This window comes from Paramisgurnus dabryanus, chromosome 15 (assembly GCF_030506205.2).
Source record: "Paramisgurnus dabryanus chromosome 15, PD_genome_1.1, whole genome shotgun sequence".
NCBI lineage: Eukaryota > Metazoa > Chordata > Actinopteri > Cypriniformes > Cobitidae > Paramisgurnus > Paramisgurnus dabryanus.
This window is the reverse complement of record NC_133351.1, coordinates 12555157-12574814: the sequence shown is the minus strand read 5'-3', so window position 1 is coordinate 12574814 and position 19658 is coordinate 12555157. Positions and strand designations below refer to the sequence as shown.

Sequence of the window (19658 nt, the reverse complement as noted above, 5' to 3'; positions counted from 1 at the left end):
TCCTGCTACAGTTTGGTGTAAAATATTTGATAGTGTAATTATGCCCATAGCTCTGTACGGTTGTGAGGTTTGGGGTCCACAATGCCTAACAGATTACTCCAAATGGGACAAACATCCAATGGAATCCCTGCATGCTGAATTCTGTAGAAATATTTTAAGAGTTCAGAGAAGAACACCTACTAATGCATGCAGGGCTGAATTAGGCAGATATCCCCTAATAATACACATCCAAAAACGCTCCCTTAAATTCTGGTCACACTTAAACTCAAGTCCCCCGAACACACTTCAATATGAAGCCCTTAAAACTCAAGAGAAGAGACCTAAAACCAGTCCCATCTGTCAACTGGCTCTAAAACTCCAGACCAGCACTAATAAACGCAAACAAACCACAATAAACCAAATCATTAAAGAAAGTCAAACTTTATATTTGGATCATTGGGATAATGAAAGTAAAAACCAAAGTAAACTAGAATGTTATCGGGCACTAAACAGAAAATACTGTCTGTCAGAATATCTCTCCACTGTTAGAGATGTAAAGCAGAGACGAATCCTCACTAAATACAGACTCAGTGATCACAGTCTGGCAATAGAGAAAGGCCGACATAGACAAACATGGCTCCCAAAAGAAGAGCGAATCTGTGTCCATTGTGACAGTGGTGAGATCGAGACAGAGACACACTTTCTCCTTTACTGTGGTAAATATAAAGAGCTTAGAGAAAAACACTTTGACAAAATCTCAAAGCTCATACCAGAGTTTCATAGCTCTTCAGATTCAGATCAAATGAAGATGTTACTGGGGGAAGACAGACACCCATCAGCTGCTGCTAAATTCATTTATCAGTTACACACCATCAGAAATAATCCACAGCCCTGATCTTGTACAGTATTTTTATTTTACCTCTCATCTGCCCCCATAAATTTACATTTGTATACTTCATATGTTTATATTTCAAAGTCTACTTTATATTGTAAATATCCTCTGATTCTATTTTATTTTATTTGCAGTAGTACTTCATCCATCACCCAGCACCTTAGCTTAATTGCACCTTAATGTTTGTTAATATTGTGTTATTGTATGTTTCTCGTTTTATGTATAATGCTTTGGCAATATTGTAAGTGACACAATCATGCCAATAAAGTTCTTTAAATTGAAATTGAATAAATTGTGTAAATGAGAGAGGAAAAAGGGGGCACGTACAAATAAAGGGAGGGGGACACACCAGCAGACCCTATTAAGGCCGTGGAAGAAGCCAGGCATCACAAACAGAGTGAGACAATCAGAGATGAAGCAAACACGGAAGCACTGAGACCCATGAGGGGGGAAAACAAACAGAGGAATTGTGGAAAAAAAAACGACCCAGATGCTCTGCAGTGCTGCGGTGAATGTGTGGACACACAAGTTTGGCATCACTCAACAACCTCTTGCATCCTGTAAACAAGCCATGAGGATCGTGCGAGACTATGGCGGAGCGGCAAACCGCCTGATGCATTAAACAGGGCTTTTTAGAGAGACGATACCCTTGAGGGGGCTCTGCGATCGCTCCAAGTGAGATTTATTTGAAGTCTTGTTGACAATCCGTCTAATTTTATGCTACTAACAAATATTGACGATAAACAATTCATGAGACGGCATTAAGGAAGTGATATACAATAGCAATGCTGACATCGCGGGCACGCGCGTCGAATTTCTGGGTCGAAGAATCTGTTTCAGCCCACGCAGTACTTTTAAATGTGTGTCATGCAATATCCACTTTTCGCCGCAAGGTTGTAGTATGTTTTTACTAAATACGACAATAAATAGGTCAAGTCCGACCACCGGAAGCGTTTGATATTTATAACTTTCAACTCGGAGGTGTTTTTGATTCACAGCAACTGTTTAAACATTTGTGTCAGTTTTAACCGGGCGGTGTGCTTCCACTAAGCTCTGGTCTCTAATGAAAGGTAGATGGACCCAAATAAATATCTTTTATCTTGGTCCTGAAACATTGTAGTCTGAGTCTATGGTGGAGAAGGTATTTAAATAAACCGCGGAAATTTGGTAGTCACGTATCTATTAATAGACTACAGTGAACGCTCTGTCAGAACGTCCACTGCAGGAATCGTTCTAAAAACCATAGTTACCATGGGTCTGATGCACATTCCAACTAAAGTTTGATGCCCATTCCAACTAAAACAGTAAATGTTTATAATTTATTTTGAAAGTACTAACAAAATTCTACCTTCTGTTAAAATTTCATGCAAATATCTGATAAAATGAGAGAGTTACAAGCAAAAACTTGTGAATAAGCAGCATTTCGGTCACACACATTCCATAGACATCCATATATAACTTTTTCCCCTGATTTCTAATATTAAAAATATCATAACTTTCTCAATACTCAACAGATTTTTACAATCCTTGTTTCTTTGCAAATGGTAATGTCTGCTCTGTCTAGTCATGTGATAAATTTAGAGTTTTGGGGTTTTTGAAAATTTTGTCATCATACCTATATACAACACTTTGGCAGAAGACAAAAAGCTTTTTATGTACAAACAATGACACAGACACGGATAAACCGCTATAATTTAGGTTTATTCAACCTGATCTGACAGGAAATTATATTTACGAGATGGCTATTGCTTATGAATTCATACCAAGTGAATCAGACAAACATGTAAGATTATGCAGAAAAAGCATTTAATGAAACTCTAAACCCAACATCACTGGTGCGAACGCAAATCGTACAAAAACGCACAAATGAGATCGTACAAATTCATACGAATGTAAAATAGGTACGAAATGCAATGAGATTATGTCTATTTGCCTCCTTACAATGACTTGCTTATTGTAAAATTAATTATTTTATAGTCATTTGAAGCCCCTTTAAATTCGTCTCAAAGCTGAGCTTCAAGAATTAGTCAATTTTCTTAAAAATAAATCCAGATAATTTACTCACCACCACCATGTCATCCAAAATGTTGATGTCTTTTTTTGTTCAGTTGAGAAGAAATTATGTTTTTTTTTTTTAGGAAAACATTCCAGGATTTTTCTCATTTTAATGAACTTTAATGGACCCCAACACTTAATAGTTTTAATCCAGTTTAAAATTGCAGTTTCAAATGACTCTAAACGATCCCAAATGAGGCATAAGAGTCTTATCTAGCGAAACAAAGAATAAAAAGCACTTTTAAACCACAACTTCTAATCTTCCTCCGGTCGTGTGATGCGCCAGCGTGACCTCACGTAATACGTCATCATGTCAAGAGGTTAAGATTGCGCTGGCGCGTCACAGGACCGGTGGAAGATGAGAAGGTGTGTTTTAAAAGTGGATATTTTTTATTTTTCTTGCCAAAAATGACAATCGTTTCGCTAGATAAGACCCTTATGCCTATTTTGGGATCATTTAGAGTCCTTTGAAACTGCAATTTTAAACTGCATTAAAACTGTTAAGTGTTGGGGTCCAAAATCCTGGAATGTTTTCCTCAAAAAACATAATTTCTTCTCGACTAATCCTTTCAGTTTATACTCCAAACACACCAATGTGACATGCATACAACACTTTTAATGCATCTTTAATAAAATATTTAATACAAAGCGATTTCAACTGTTAAAAATTGGACATCACTTTTGAACACTACTGTCCCTACAAGTATATACTTTAGAGGTACACTGTTGTAAGAAAAAAGTATGCTTTATTTTTTTACTTATGGGGTAAATCACAGGGTGTAATCTAAAGTGTTCGCCCACAAAATCTTGACTGAGTTTACTGCTAACCTGTAAATCCAACTACTAACCTTCAAAATCCCTAAGGGTTTCCACCATAGACTGTAAAAAAAGATGGACGACACGACGTCGCCTCCCACCATTGTAATGAATTGAAGCCAAAAATGTCCGACCACGGTCGCCGCCATGTTACGTAAAAACGTGAGTTTGGAGCCAAGGCATGCGCAGAAGGAATTGTCCAGGGAGCCAGAGGCAAAGCTGCCGTATCAAACGTCCACCCAAACGCTTGCGCGACCAATTCAACCACGCCAATCATAACGATATGCCCCGTTTCTATTGCATCAAATTACAAGCTAAAATAAAAACTTACCACAATAATGAACACTTGAACATATCAGCGTGATAACAACTACTTGAAAGGACCAAAACCATCTTTCGGAAACTTTTATTGGATGTGTAAATTTTTGTTATTTAGAGCAGAGTCCCATTCGTTTGAATGGAGAGGGTGGGGTTTATGACATGTACTGCAGCCAGCCACCAGGGGGCGATCAGGCTTCACTTTTCAAGGCTTATAAGGCACACCCGGTTTCCACACGTAGGAATGCATTTATCAAATAAGATCTTTGTGATATAAAAGCTTTTACGCAAGTCGAAGTGTTTTTACTAAACAAATACTCTACTTGCCAAAACTTTTTTTTAACAGTGTGCCTGACCAAACTTGTTCTTCGTCCCTCTCCTCATCTCTTCTCAATACAAATTAACAACCACACATTTCTTTCCTTTGAAATATGAGAGGTCAAAGAGAGGAATGAATGCATTGGTATGATCCTGGTTCACATGGAAAAGTTCAAACAGGCATAATTTTTCAAATGCATACATTGATAACAACATCAGTTACGTTTAAATGACAGGTGACTTTCGAAATAGAAGGTCAGATGATCATCTGATATGTGACAAACCGCCTTCTCACACCCACAGCATCTTCACTTCCACACAACTGTTAATATGAACACGGAAGAAGAGTAACAGCATCTCATGTAAGTTACTCAACCATTTTTTCATGAGCACTGCAGCTGGTGCATGCTTAAGGGGCGGATGCTCAAAGGAGACATATTTTCACTGCTCATTATCAACATTGTCGCCTGCTCTTCTCTGCATGTTTACCGCAATAACTCCCTCTCACATTCCACAAATATAAACCACAAAACCACATGGTACTGTACATTTCTGTTTTTCCAGGTAGCTAATGAATAAGTTCAATTTTACAATAGTAAAATGTTGTTTGGCTGAAAATTGCCTACAAAAAAACGCTCACCTTTTTTACTTATTTCAATATAAACACAGGAATAGATGACATATGCTATATGAAAATAGTGGTGCTGTGAAAGATATAGTTTAATCCACACACTCTCAGTCTCAATAGGCAAGGATTCTCTAATGTTTTTTATTCTGCAAAACATTTCCAATAAGCAGAACCCTTAAGACTTGGTTATCTTCGGATCTCATCGTACAATTGTTGTGGCATTTCTACATGCACATTCCTATACATTCCAATATTCAATTTATGCCAACGTTATTATAAAAATATTTCTCAAATTTTATTTCAAGAGGTACAATGTCTATGCTTACAATCTAAAAAATGCTGGGTTGTTAGTTTAAAAAGGGATGAACCCAGGCTACTTTGTTATTATATATTTGTAACAGTAATATCCTATCCTAAACCTAAACAATCTTGAAAAACTATATATCATTGGAAAGCTCTAAGAGTGTAGTTTTTAAATTGCATTACCATTTTGAGAAAATTATGACATAGTGAGAGTCACACAGCCACAGGTGGACCCAATTTGTTTTTACACATGTATGGCACTAATACCCTATTCTATACCTAAGCAATCTTGACAAACTATATATATCGTTGGAAAGCTCAAAGAATGTAGTTTTCATATTTCATCATCACCATTTGGGAAAAATTATGACATAGTGAGGGTCAGTTTCAAAATGTACTACAGAAACTACGCAAAGTCATTTAAGGTCATCTGATAAGAGAAATAATCTAGTGACAGTTTTTTGTTACATGACTTTCCCCCACAGGAATGCATATTAATTAATATTTATTCATAACACTATATCCTAGTATAAATCTTCAAAAAATTTGTATGAACTATAAAACTATGTATTATTGGAAAGCTCTAAGAATGTAGTTTTTATATTTCAAAACCTTTTTGCATTAATAATAATGCAGTGACAGTAATTTATTAATTTGTGACAAAAGTATGCAGCAAACCGTTGACACCTAGTGGCCGTTGTTGGTAAAACCACTAAAAGTGTGACACAAACCACATTTTTTGTGATTTTAAAATTTGGATCACAACTACTTGAGGCTTTATTTATAAAATTAATATGTTATTATTATGTTGACATATTTTTATTTCTTACATTAAAATTAAACTGCTATAAAGATTTTCACCTCAATAAGACTGGGATTAGTTATATTAATTTGCGCCACATAAGGGGTTAAATTACAACCTTATGGGTTGGGTTCGTCCAGGTTGATCTCACGAAATTTTTTACACATTTTACGAGTTGACTAATTCGTATAAAGTTAATTGTGCAAATCCGTATGATTAACATAAAACAATAACTAAACCCCCTGGCCCTTAACCCCAACGTCACGGGGTCAAGACAAATCGAACAAAAATGCACAAATGTGGTCATACTAAATAACACGAATTAGCCAACTCAAAAAATATGTACGAATTGCCATGAAATAGTGTTGGTTTGATCATTTTTGACCAAACGATCAGTTGGAAATAACCTAGTAATTTAATATACAGTGAAGCAGAAAATTGTTAAGACGTACAATAAGATCTCTTTTTAATAAGATTTCTCTTAGTTGCAAACTAAGAAAATGTATGATTTTCTATAGACATTTTGGTTTGTGGAGTCTGACTTACTGTTTTGTATTTCACAATGTACTCCAAGATGGGCATTCCTCCATCATCCTGCTTCACCAGACCAAGCCTGTACGCTTTCCCCACCCCTCTCTGACCCTGAACCGATGGAGGACTGGGCTCTCCTGAATACCAAAAGAAAGAGAACAACATAGGAATGATCCATACACAAATGCAATCAATTATCTCAGTTTTGATGGTCAGTGTCACATTTTTATTGCCATAGTTAAACTGCTGAAAGATCTTTTTAAAGCCACACTTATATAAAGGTCAGAGAAAAGGAGACTCACGGATGGGCAGGGTCTGAAAGCTTTCTGTGCGGCTGAACTCCCCTTGACCTTTTCCATTCACCGCGGCTACTCGCAACTCATATGTCGTGTTGGGCTCAAGGTTTGTGAGCAAAACTATTGCTGTGGGAGACAAAAAGAGAGAATAAAATCTTTGTTGCGCATGTAAATTAAAAGTGAAATTAGAGAAAGAGAGAGGGTCCCAACTGGTCTCCTAATTTATGTACAACATGTAATATAATTGCTTTCGCCAATCCTGCTCTTGGTCGCAACTTTTTCAGCAATATGTAAATTACATTTCCGTCCTTCAAGTGCTCTAACTTGTTTATCCAATCTATACAGAAAGTTTTCGCTGACCCTTGTGGGTCCATGAGAACTTAACACACTTTAAATTCAGACTGTGCTCGAGTTGAATCTCCCACAGCTCACCTCACAATTTTCTTCTGGTCCTTGAAGGCACCTGTAGCAACTTTGTTTTCTAGTCATGTGTTTTGTGTGACTAAGTGTCATGAGAAAGACAGTTACACAATTTTGCAAGAATGAATTATTTCATCATAAAATCTGTATATACTTGTTAATGTTCAGGGTCGGCACATTCCAAATTTAAAAGCCTTTATGTAAACACCTCAACTGCAAAGGAAATTAAGTTTCTGTCTTATGGAAACAGGTCTTAAATTATTGAAGATCAAGAAGTTTATGAAGAATTTTGTCTTACGGAAACAGGTCTAAAATCATTCAACAAAACAATGAACCAACTTTGAAGTCAAGTACTTTCACTATCAGATTAAAAAATACAATGTGGCATGCAGTGCAATAACTTTAAAGCAAACTACTTGGTATGCTGATTGTATTTCTAATCTTTTCTTAACTGATTTTAAAAAGTACATATTTTGAAACCAAGTTAGCAACTACCATTGGTATCATGCATAATGTAAAATAAGAAAGAAAAGATTGAGCTGTAGTCAAAAACAGGGCATCAGTATTGAATCATTTACAACTCAAACTACAAACAGCTAATCTGTAGGGAGAAACTATTGTTTAATCTATAATTCATTTGGTGGTTTAACACGAGCATTGACGAAAAAAAAAAGTGAACAACCTCTGTACTTACTCTGTGTCCCCTGCGATTTCACATCCTTCCAGTCATGCGAACCCATGTCTTTATACTTCACGAGGTAGTGACTGATGGGTACACCGCCATGGGAATCTGGTTTTATGAAGGTAACCGTGGCCACGCGCTGGGCCACAGAATTTAGGCGCACAGAATAAGGGTTCGAGGGAACATCTGTGAAGGAGAAATGATGGGTCAGCGAGCGTTACAAATATCTTTATTTATAGGCTGATGCCTCAGACTCTGAGGGGGTTCAAAAGGGTTGGCTGTGTCTTCCTGAAGGGGGAGGAAACAGTTTTAGAGATGTTTCCAGAATCTTACACACCAAACTCCCTTAGCATCACAGACTTGCACTGCACTGACTGCACTGCAACATCTTATATAAAAGACGCCAAATGATGGTCAAAAACAAGCACTGAGTAAACAGAATAAACAATAAAATAAGTCAGATTGATAAACAAAATTATTAATAACAATATTTATTAAGGGCCATTTACACTATAGACTATAACAATAACTATAAAAATATAGTTTTTAAAAAATAAATTTGAATTATAAAAATTTGAAAATCTAACTTTTTCCATGTTTAAGTGTTATAATTGGGTCCCCGGTGCTTCTATCAACCTAGAAAATGTGATAAAGAACAACCCAGTAACTTAGTTTTGGTGAACCATTCTCTTGCAAGCATGTTTAAAAATAGGTCATTGAAATTTGGCTCCCCTTGTGATGTCAGAAGGGGATAATACCGCCCCCTAATCTGCACTTTCCAACTACAGCACTGCCATTTAGTGCAGATATCAGCTCATTTGCATTTAAAACGACACACCCAAAAACTACAAAGTACAAAGTGGCAATTTTACCATGTTATAATAAATTATCTGTAGGGTATTTTGAGCCAGAACTTTACATATGTACTCTGGTGATACCAAAGATTTATTTTACAACTTAAAAAGTCTTGGTAAATGTCCCTTTTAAATCGTTCTATATTAAAGAGAAAAGAGAAAATCACACCACAACGTTGAAGATAATGATACAAGGAATGATATGGGAATGAAATGAAATTGGGATCACATTCGTAATGAACGATAAATCATTGACAGCCAATCAAATCTATTCGAATTTAAAGTGCTTGCATATTTGAAATGACAGATGACACTGTGGAGAAGCTCTTCGCTGAGGTCCATTATCTTAGGTATTGCGCTGTTGCAGTTGTAGTGAAATTCACTACATAATGTTTTTATTCTACTACATTGACTACACCAACAGATAAGATGATAGATACCAGGGCCACCCTTGGGGTTATGGGGCCCTAGGCGAGACCATGAAAATGGGCCCCACTGGTGTAAAAAATTTCACAACAATGCAATTTCACAAGTGAAATTAAAACAGACAAAACTGAAAATGTATATATTTAAGTGTAGAAATTTTTAATAAGTGCAACATATTAAGCAATGTTGTTAGTTCAACAACTGTAGTGCAACAGAACTACAGTACTGTATTTATCGATACAAATATCATGGATATTAATACAATATTAATACAAAATGTGACCAGTCATGGAAAGTAGTGACACAAGTCGGATCTGGGCCATTTTGAGTTATTCACAGATTCTGAAAGTGCAGTTTCTAAGCTTTCCAACGATGTGTAACACATGGAAATCTGATAAGATTTGGAGAAGTTGTGGCCATTTGAATATAGGAACTCAGAAAAACCCATATCGAGAAAATCGAGACGAAAGGGACTCTTCTTTACAGCTGGGGGAGACAATAGGGCTCATTTACATCTCATTTAGCTAAGCCATACCCCCTGTAAAGCTGTTTGAGATACAGATGTTCTAGCATCATGTTGTATTTTATGACAGAAGTATGAATGACAACATGCAAAAATAAACAGGACTTTTACCTTTGTGTTGATCACAAGTCGAATCCAGTCTGTTTGAGATGTGTGAATCATCCAATGACCATTTTTGTCCACAAATGCGTATAATCCGTGAAATATAGATATATAGTCTATTGTTTACATCAGATTTTGCATGAACATGTGTAATACAATATAATATACAATCTGAGGACTATTTACATCGAAACATGTAAGGCTATATGCTATTACACTCCGGTAATTTACGTTCCGTTAAACACATGAACCCGCCTTCAAAGTTTGTATTTAAAATAGGGAGGTAGTATAATAGATAATCTAAAAAGCGCCGTCGAAAACATGCAGTCCTTTAGGGATGTAACCAATCGCTCGCTCTTTCCACCATCAGCCAATGACTACATGGAAAATATTGATAGACAAAACATGTAGCCAATTATATAACGAATTCTCTCTGCAACTTATGTATGTTTGGACTCATGCTGAGCTGCAAGAACTGACATAGAGATGACGTCAAAGAACCGCGAGAGCGAGTCGAAATTAAACTACTCGCTACTTGGACGTCATCATAAAGTCAGTGACGCGGCTGACGTAGGACGCGGGTGACTGTTATTTGTTCCGCCCCAGCTTCTTTTATTTTTCTTTTGTTTTGTGCGCCAAAGCTTCGTTTACAGTCTGGGGAGACGCACGCTATAAGTAAAAAAAAAAAAAAACAACTTAACAAACATGTCTGAGGAACAGGGCAGCCGCGTCACTACAGTAACATGACTTCACGCTCGAGCCGGAAGAGAAGACAATGCTGAATAAAGTCGTAATTCTTGCTATTTTTGGACCAAACTGTATTTTCGATGCTTTAACACATTCAAGCTGACCCATTGAAGTCACATGGACTACTTTGATGATTTTTTATTACCTTTCTGGACATGAAAACCATACATAGATTTTCAATGAAGGGGAAAGCTCTCAGACTAAATCTAACGTTAAAACATCTTAAACTGTGTTCCGAAGATGATCGAAGGTCTTCCGAGTTTAGAACGACACAGTGGCGAAGCTACGGGTGGGCCTGGCCGGGCCTGGGCCCGCCCACTTTGAGTTGTGGCCCACCCAATCAGAAGGCCATTTTCCAGAGAAATGTGTAAATAATTTAACAAAAATAAATACTAGTACTACGAATATACGTCTTATCACACTATAATTTCATATATGTAATACAATTATAAATATAATTAAAATATAAAATTTAAGTGCAAGTTTGCATGTTCAGTCAGTTTCGCAGTTTTCTTTTACCCTATTGGTGCACACGCTTGTCAACATGAAACGTTGAATATGATTCGTCAGTCATTGTTAGTTCCGCCTACGCGCGATTGAACTGAATTTGAAAACAGCGAGTCGCAAATCATCAAGTTTAACAACCTTTCCACGAAGACATCTGCTTATGCCTGTTTACTTTTGGAGACGGAGACTATTACATCACTCATGGAAATGTTGGATTACTGAGGACATCTTTTCAAACGTCAACAAAATGAAACGAGCACGTATTACGTTGATAATGACTTCATGATGTGTTGAAAGACTGTTCTTCACCACATATTGTATAAAAAACCTATAACGTTACGCTCATCGATGATAAATGCTCGTCTGAGAAATGTATTTCTGCTTTTCTTTGCGCGAAGGGACATTATGATCATATTGGACTTTGTTATTATGAACCAGAAGCCCCGTCTCAGACTACAGGACATGTAATGGTGAGTTTAGACATTTTCTTAATGTTTATAGTGGTGTCATTATTATTTACAGTTTATAGTCAGGAGTATTACTCCAATCAACTATTTAGGGGGCTGTATGATTTAATGTTGTTGGAATATTTACACTTAAATGACAACACATGCAATTTTGTATTGCGCCATGTTGTTTGATGGCCATTGTCTCATTAAATAACAATCTTTCGAACGAGTTCTTTAGTAAAATCAATACCTGTTGAATCTGTCGTAGCCTATGACACTTTCACGTCATGCATTTTGCTGAGGAGGAATGACATATTGTTCGGATCTACGTTCACGCAACTTAAATAACGTAAAAACTAATTCGGTTACTAATTCAGTTTATATTGAGTTCTGTGTTTTCAAGTGGATTAATAATTTGGTGGGGCACTGCTCATAGACTGTATAAAACAGGCACAGCCCCACCTGCCCATATACTGTAGACAAGCTGGTTGGTTATTTAAGTTGTTTTATAAATTTCCCCTTGAAACATTGTGCTGCCTGCATGGCATTAAGGTAACTTGGCTTAGGTAGCATGCACCAAAGATTTTAAACGCGGCTGAAAACGCCTGGAGGACGCCAAATGCCAGCTGTTTTTTCAGCCAAGCCCTTTGGTTGCTGTGATACTTGAGCTGTGAGCCGGTTGGTTGTTGTGATATTAGTCCCGCCCTTTCACCCACTGTGATTGGACGGCTGTGTGAGAACTTACATTGACAAGCTAAGCTTTTCATCCAGAGTTGAATATTTTTAGACCACAGCGCGGAAAAAATGGACAGCTGCTGGCTGTTTTGAAAAAAGCCGCACTTACATTGGGGAAAAAAATATACGCCGGCCATGGGCGTAAACACTCCCAATTTATGTACATTCTATGCTTTGCCCACCCTGTTTTATAAAGGCCCACCCACTTGAACATTTCTGGCTTCGCCACTGGAACGACATAAGGGTCATTAATTACATTATTTTCATTTTTGGGCGATCTGTCCTTATTTAGTAGTCACGCTGTTCCCTGTGGGGGCGGGGGCGAAAACACAAGCAACACAGTATGTAAATATACACACAGACAATGACGCCCCCCACTGCATGCTAGAATCTCTGGAAAAACAAGCTTGATTTCAACTGCAAAATGTACGCTTTTAAATATACAAAAACTGCTATCTCAAACATGGAGAGGCTTCTTCTTGATCTCAACTAACAGATTCTGCAATAAAACATAAATCACAAATTTTGAAAAAAAACTTTGTTTCTCATTATCTCGAAACTTGTGCTGCCGACTTGTGTCACTGTTTCCGTGACACCAATATAGTTATTGTTATAGTTAATGTTATGGTTATCATTAAAATGTGAAACCCTTTAACATCTTAAAAGTTCCTAATCTTGGAAAATGCGCAAAAGGTCATGGAGAACACACACATACATAAGGAATAATTGAATAATTAGAAAATAATGCACACCCAATGTGGTAATGCAGCACGACTGGAAGCGGAGTACCCACGTTACACCGTTTTCGGTTACCACAGAAATCACTGGTTATTTTAAGACATTGGACAGGTAAGGTGTGTGTTTTACAGACAAATAAAAAACACCCGTGGAACATTTCTCAACCAGAATAAAGCATTCAACATGGTTGAATATATAATGATGTATACCTTTTTATGCACTATAAGTAGCTTTGGATAAAAGAGTCTGCCAAATGCATAAACTCAAATGCACATAAAACCAGAGATGTTAAACGTACAATAAAAATATGAAGAAAATGAGCAGCTGAGTTGATATTGTTTCGGAGAAATAATGAGGCTCTATCATGATCCTCTGCATCATTGCAGGACATCTGTTGTGCTGTATATCAGACTGTCTATACAGCAGTATTTTGGTGACCTAATTTGAATTTAATTGCTCCACTTCAGTTTTGTGGAAACAATGTGAAAGCCAAACAGTTTTAAAGAGTGCTGCTTACAGACAGCTCATAACACAACCCACATATGCATATTGCATATTTTTAAATGTCATACTTTCTAGACTGATTGTGGGGGATAATCTGCAAAATTCCTTTTTAATATGGCAAAATGTGTCCTAAGGAGTTATTGGAATATTCACCTAAAAAACAGGAAATTCAGGAAAAGGGCTGTGTAAAGATTCATTGAAATTATTAATCATCACACAAGGGTTATTGTAAGTGATGAGTAAATGATGATGTGCAAAAGATATAAATGGCTGTGGCTGGGAACACGCAGAAATATTTGCATCTGTATGTTCCATGCTGGCTTACTCATAACAAGTGCGAATATTAGCGCATTGTCTTGATGTAACAAAAAATATGATACCGCCAATTTTATACAAAAACATGTTGCACCCTGTTTAATCTTCTACTCATGGAGGTAGCAAGGAAGGTTTCATACATCCCCTGCCATCTCTCCTACTTTGGTGTTTTGCCCAGCCAAGTGAGAGAGAACACACCCTGCTATGAATAACAAGCACCCGGCTCTTCGAGTAAGCTGATTGAGACAGAAATAGGGAGCGAAACAAGGTGAGGCAACAGGAAAACAAAATTTGGTAGGGAAACAAATTAGGTGTGCTTTATAGAGGATCATGGACAGAATGTACCACAGAGAGGAAGAGAAAGTGAGTGGGTGAGACAGAAACTACGAAATCTATGGGAGGAGACATTAAGACCAACAGAAACATGATGATAGTGTTATAATTCACCTCGACCTTTGGCTGTTAGTGTGACATAGGAAAGAGAGATTATATCAAAGCCACCTACACACTTACCAACACAATAAACTTTGTTTATCGACAAAACTGTCTGATGTTGGTACATTGTTAAATATGTGTTCCTCTAGCTTGATTGGTAGAGAATCATGCCAGCAGCACAAAAGGTCATGGGTTCGGCCCCAGGAAACACACATATTGTACTGATAAAAACTTTTACCGAAATGCATTGTTAGTCACTTTGGATAAAAGCATGTGCAATTTAAAAAAATCTAAAGTATTTTTTGGGGGATCGTGGGGGGGTGTAAAAGCTATTTCATGCATACTGACTTATAAACAATGTTTAAGAAAGTAGTTGGACGTGTGACGTAGTATCTCTGTGCCGAATGCACTCCGGAAGTGAAAAAGTTTAAGGGCCCTATTTTAACGATCTAAGCGCATTGTCTAAAGCGCACAGCGCAACGTCTAAATGGGCGTGTCCGAATCCACTTTTGCTAATTTAACAACGGGAAAAATGGTTCTTGCATGGTCGAAAAGGGTAGGTCCTATTGTAATGGGAGTATTTTGGGCGTAACGTGCAGTAAACCAATGAGAGTCACAGCTCTCATCCCCTTTAAAAGCCAGTTGCTCTGGCGCTATGTCTAATCCCTATTTAGATGACGGACTTTGTAAACTGAAAAACTAAGCGGAGGAAGAAGATCCCCAGTTTAAGATTAATGTTAAATAATTATGTTGTTTTTCCACTTGTATTGAAATTGTTATTTTTTTATTAAAACCTTTAAAACCCGTTTTCTTTTAGTCATGGAAGTAAAAAGCAGGCTTGTAATTGCTTTAAATGTATGGCTATCCAATATCATCAAAAAATAATTTACAAGTATGTAAGATAAGGTTTGTACTCTAAAAATACTTTATTTGTAACAAACAGGAGATAAAGAATTTACAAACGGCTCTCCTCACGTTTCAGCACTTTGGACAGCGTTTTTTTTTTAGCAAAGAGTTTTTTTAAGCATTACTTAAAAATGTTTCTCATCTCACCATATCCACAGGTACAGAGTCATCATATACAATAAATCCGTGAGGTAGCATAAAAAAAAACATTTAAAAACAGATGCATTTGTTCAAAGCAAAGCATTTATTTACTTACCAGACTGCAGGTGAAGCAGCTCTTTGTGCCTTCTAACGTCTCATAATTAGTCTTCATTTATGTCCAAGAGACTCAATAATAATCTTTTACATTCAATCCTTTAATCTTTCATATTTAAAAGCATTTTTGTGCTGCTGCGCATTCATGTACCTTGTGATAAGCAAACCCGCGTTGTCCTCCCGTGTATAGGCGCATTTTACTAATGCGCTCTTTAAATAACAAAAAACACATTGCGCAGGTTTTTGTTGGTCAATGGCGTAGTCTATTTTAGTTGCCTCAAAATAGCAACGCGCCAACAATGCGCCTGAACACACCTCGTTTTCAGACCAGAACGCCCATGGGCGCAAAAGGGGGCGCAAATGCATTTGCTATTTAAACAACGCGGCGCTAAATGTGAAAATTAGGATGGAAACTAGCGAAAGACACTTGCATTGCGCCGGGTGTAAGATAGAGCCCAAAGTGTTACAGTTACTTCAACAGCAGTCTTGTGCATGTTTGTGGAAAAAGTGGGATATGTAAAACATGTTTTCTGAATAAATGAAACCAAGCACAGCGCTCTTCCAGGATGCAACAAGAATCCCGTGGAGTGTTTGTTTGCAAGCTGTAATTTCATCCATACTTGTGTCTTATTCTGGTATGTGACAAACACTCTAGCAATATAGCAATAATAGATAACAATCGTGATGACTTAAGCAATCTGTCTTCTTTTGTAAGCCCTTTGGCTCCTCAAAGCTTGAGTAACTTTTTGAGTAAACATTTTGAGTCTGTTTCCTTGAAAGCTCAGCGTGTGTTAACTGGCGTTCAGTCTGATACCAAAGTCATTAATATCTGAGAAGCTCTGCGAGGAGATTACTTGTACGTGAATTGGCTTTACAAGAGAGAGAGACTGGCTGGGATTTCCAATGTGGTTGCAAAACAAAGCAAGCGTTAATGATGAAGTATGTAATTACTGTGGCACCAGGTGGAATTAAAAAAAAAGATCTGAAGGTAGCTCCGCCCACAGCTATCATCCAACCCCCAAACTCACAACATTATTGGTTGAGGAGAAGGGGACAAGTAAAACTGTTTAAACTAGACTGTTTACAATCTTAAGGAAGTACACATACAATATAAACAACCTCTTTATTGTTTGCATTTTAAACAGGAATAGAAAAGTATCTAAACACAAAAATGACCACACCTGAATTCCTACTGCGAAACATAAATAATCACCATATCAATAAGTACACGATTGCATGATTAATATCTTATCACAAATCCAAACTTGTCATCACAGCATATTTGTTGCTACACCACCATAAATGTTACTAAACCTACAGGTCAAAAAGTTTAGTTGAAGCTGCCACCTGCGGTACAAACTTACCTGCCTGTGCCAAGATAAACTCTTGAAAGCGCATGCCAATGTTGTTTCTGGCTGTGCAGTTGTAACGGCCAAAATCTCTATCCGACATGGGAGTAACCTGGAGACAAAACAATATCTGTGTCATGCTGCATAAAAAAACATTTTTTTAGGATGCGTTTTATATGATTTGACACATTTTATATTATGACCTACTGTCTTTCTGTGCAATATACTGTGCAAAAGCCACCATGTTACCATTAGATGTGTTGTTTTTGCAATGGCATAGTGATCATAAATAATTATTTTTCAGTCTCTTTATTAGAATAAAACCAGAAAATACAGGAAATGTGTATGTAGGATTAAAAACAGTGTAAAAGTATAAGCTGAAGTGTCAAGAATTTAGGGTAAACTTCCCTTCCACTTGAGAAATATCAGGCAACTGCAGGATCTCTTAAATCTAAATGAAATTAAATCCTAATTTCTAATTCTATTCGAATGACTTCAGGACTTCAGTCTCCTCAAAAAAGCTCAAGATGTGTTTTGTGCCAAGAGAGGTCACACTAAATACTGACTGAAGCCTGAAGAAGACATTTAGTAATTGTTTTGTTTTTAATTTTGTGTACATATTTCCTGTATTTTCTGTTTGTATCTTAATAAAAAGAATGAAAAATAAATATGGATGGACATGAAAACTTTGCTAAAACAACAAAGCTAGTGGTGATAGTGGCCTTAGACTTGCGCAGTACTGTATGTGTGCACATTATGTTCTTTTGACTCGTGCCTTAAGCGTTTTCAATGAAAATAAGTGTTATTGTGTCATCGTAATTCCTACAAACAGAGTAAGATTGGCATTGCGTTATTGCGTTCAATATCATATCATAGTTTCATAGTTTATCACATCTGGATGTCATTCAAGAAAGCGTTCATTTTATGTCAGATCTTTCTTTGTGTGTTCACAAAAGTGGTTTGTATGATTAATTCACATATCAGCCTGAACCAGTTCTTGAGTTCAACTTAGTGACTCAATGAAGCGGTCACAGCGGTTCTCCAATGAGAAAGATTGGCAGTGAAAAATGACTTCATTTCTGACCTAAGCTATCGTATAAGATCAAAATCTATCAAAGTTATCGCATGACACGTGAATCTATCTAAGTTATCGTATGAAGGTATTGTATGAACGATCAACAAAGCTTATACTACACAAGCCATATGGACTACATTCATAATGCTTATGCATTCTTATTGAAGCTTGAAATCTCCAGACTCTGTTCACTGTAATTGCATGAAGTTAATACATGTGTGGAACAACATTAGGGGGAGTAAATGATGACTGCGTATTCATTTTGGGGTAAATTATTAATTTATGTGTAGTGGCACCAGTGGCGGCCAGTGACTTCTTTTTTCGAGGGCGCTCGATGCGAAGTTCGTCACAACATGTATGTAGCCCGTCATGTGTGTGGTTTCGTAATTTCAAAATATGTGTTCTGTGCATCGAGTGATCCTATGTGCATCACGTGTCTGGTCAAAATAAGTGCCTGCTGCAGACGCGTCTAAAGGGTTTATGATAAAAGAGACGCTCGCGTTTGCCAGATACTCACATCTCATGCGTAATCAGAGTTTACTGTTAAGGGAGTGTCTTGCGTGTATTTTGTGAACATGAGCGTCTCTTTTATCATAAACGGCTTTGACGTGTGTGCAGCAGGCACTTATTTTGACAAAACACGTGATGCACATGGTTCACATTTTGAATTTGCGCCCCTCAGATGAGCAGTGGCACCCTGCTCTGTCTTTATCATTTTTTTATTTCATTTTTGGTCTTATCGGGTGAACACTGTATATTGGGTACCTCGAGAAGTGACCTGCCGGGGGCGCTGTGTACGCGCATGTTTCCTGCGCCCTCACTGGGTATGGTCAGCTTGTCCCGTCTCCACAGCATCGTGGCCGGAGGGTTGGACATTACATCACAGCTTATGTTGACCGGGTTTCCCTCCCATGAGAAAAATATAGTGTGGTTGGTCTGGAACTTTGGTGCATCTGTGAGAGAACGGTAAAGAAATACTCAATAACGGCAGCACACAGAGCTTTGCTAACAGTCATCCATCAAAACCTCATTCAAGATTAGCTGCCCGAAACCTAAATTAAATTCTAGTGTGTAGTTTTCATGTGCACGCACACTCGCGCTAACCAAGGACTTCATCACACAAGCGTGGTCGCACCTGGGCTCCAAATGAAACAGAATCTAAGGTACGGCCACTTATTGCAGGTTGGCTTAAATATTTCAAAACAACCTGGGCAAACCATAGCCCCTGTTCTCTCACTGCATACTCAGTGGGCGGTGGATGATTTCATTTGGCAGTATGTAAGAAAAAAACGCAATAAGGGAGTCACAGAGTGTGAGAGTGAAAGCGGTATGGGGAAATGCTGCATTATATGCGATTTCTCAGTCTTACACCCACACATACAATGACAGACCAGCATACAGACAATCACGCCATTTTTTTCCATTAAAGAGATTGATGCACCCATAGTGTCAGATTGGTGACGGATGGAGACTGGATGAATGGGTATATTAGCAAACCTGCTAGATGGTCCGTTCCAGTGCACCATATAATGAGGTACTTTATATATATCTGTATATACAGTATCTACTACAGTGCTGCCATTTGTTTAAATCCAACCCCATTCCAAACCAATATTGGATATCTTTAAAAACTGCTAATCTGATCTGCTGTTGCTTTTTAGATGAGTGTTGTGATATGACAGCAAATAAAACTTCACA

General features: G+C 37.5%; 1 protein-coding gene across 3 annotated transcripts in view; it reads right to left on the bottom strand.

Moving 5' to 3' along the window:
• ncam2 (neural cell adhesion molecule 2) overlaps nt 1-19658 on the bottom strand; it is a 267126-nt gene that overhangs the window by 33427 nt on the left and 214041 nt on the right. For all 3 annotated transcript variants that reach the window (XM_065251962.2, XM_065251960.2, XM_065251961.2), the window contains exons 10-14: nt 18726-18913; nt 16901-16997; nt 8053-8226; nt 6945-7064; nt 6658-6779 (exon numbers count right to left, since the gene is read on the bottom strand). In XM_065251962.2, coding sequence (XP_065108034.1) covers nt 6658-6779; nt 6945-7064; nt 8053-8226; nt 16901-16997; nt 18726-18913 — 701 coding nt within the window. The remainder of the gene's footprint in view (nt 1-6657; nt 6780-6944; nt 7065-8052; nt 8227-16900; nt 16998-18725; nt 18914-19658) is intronic.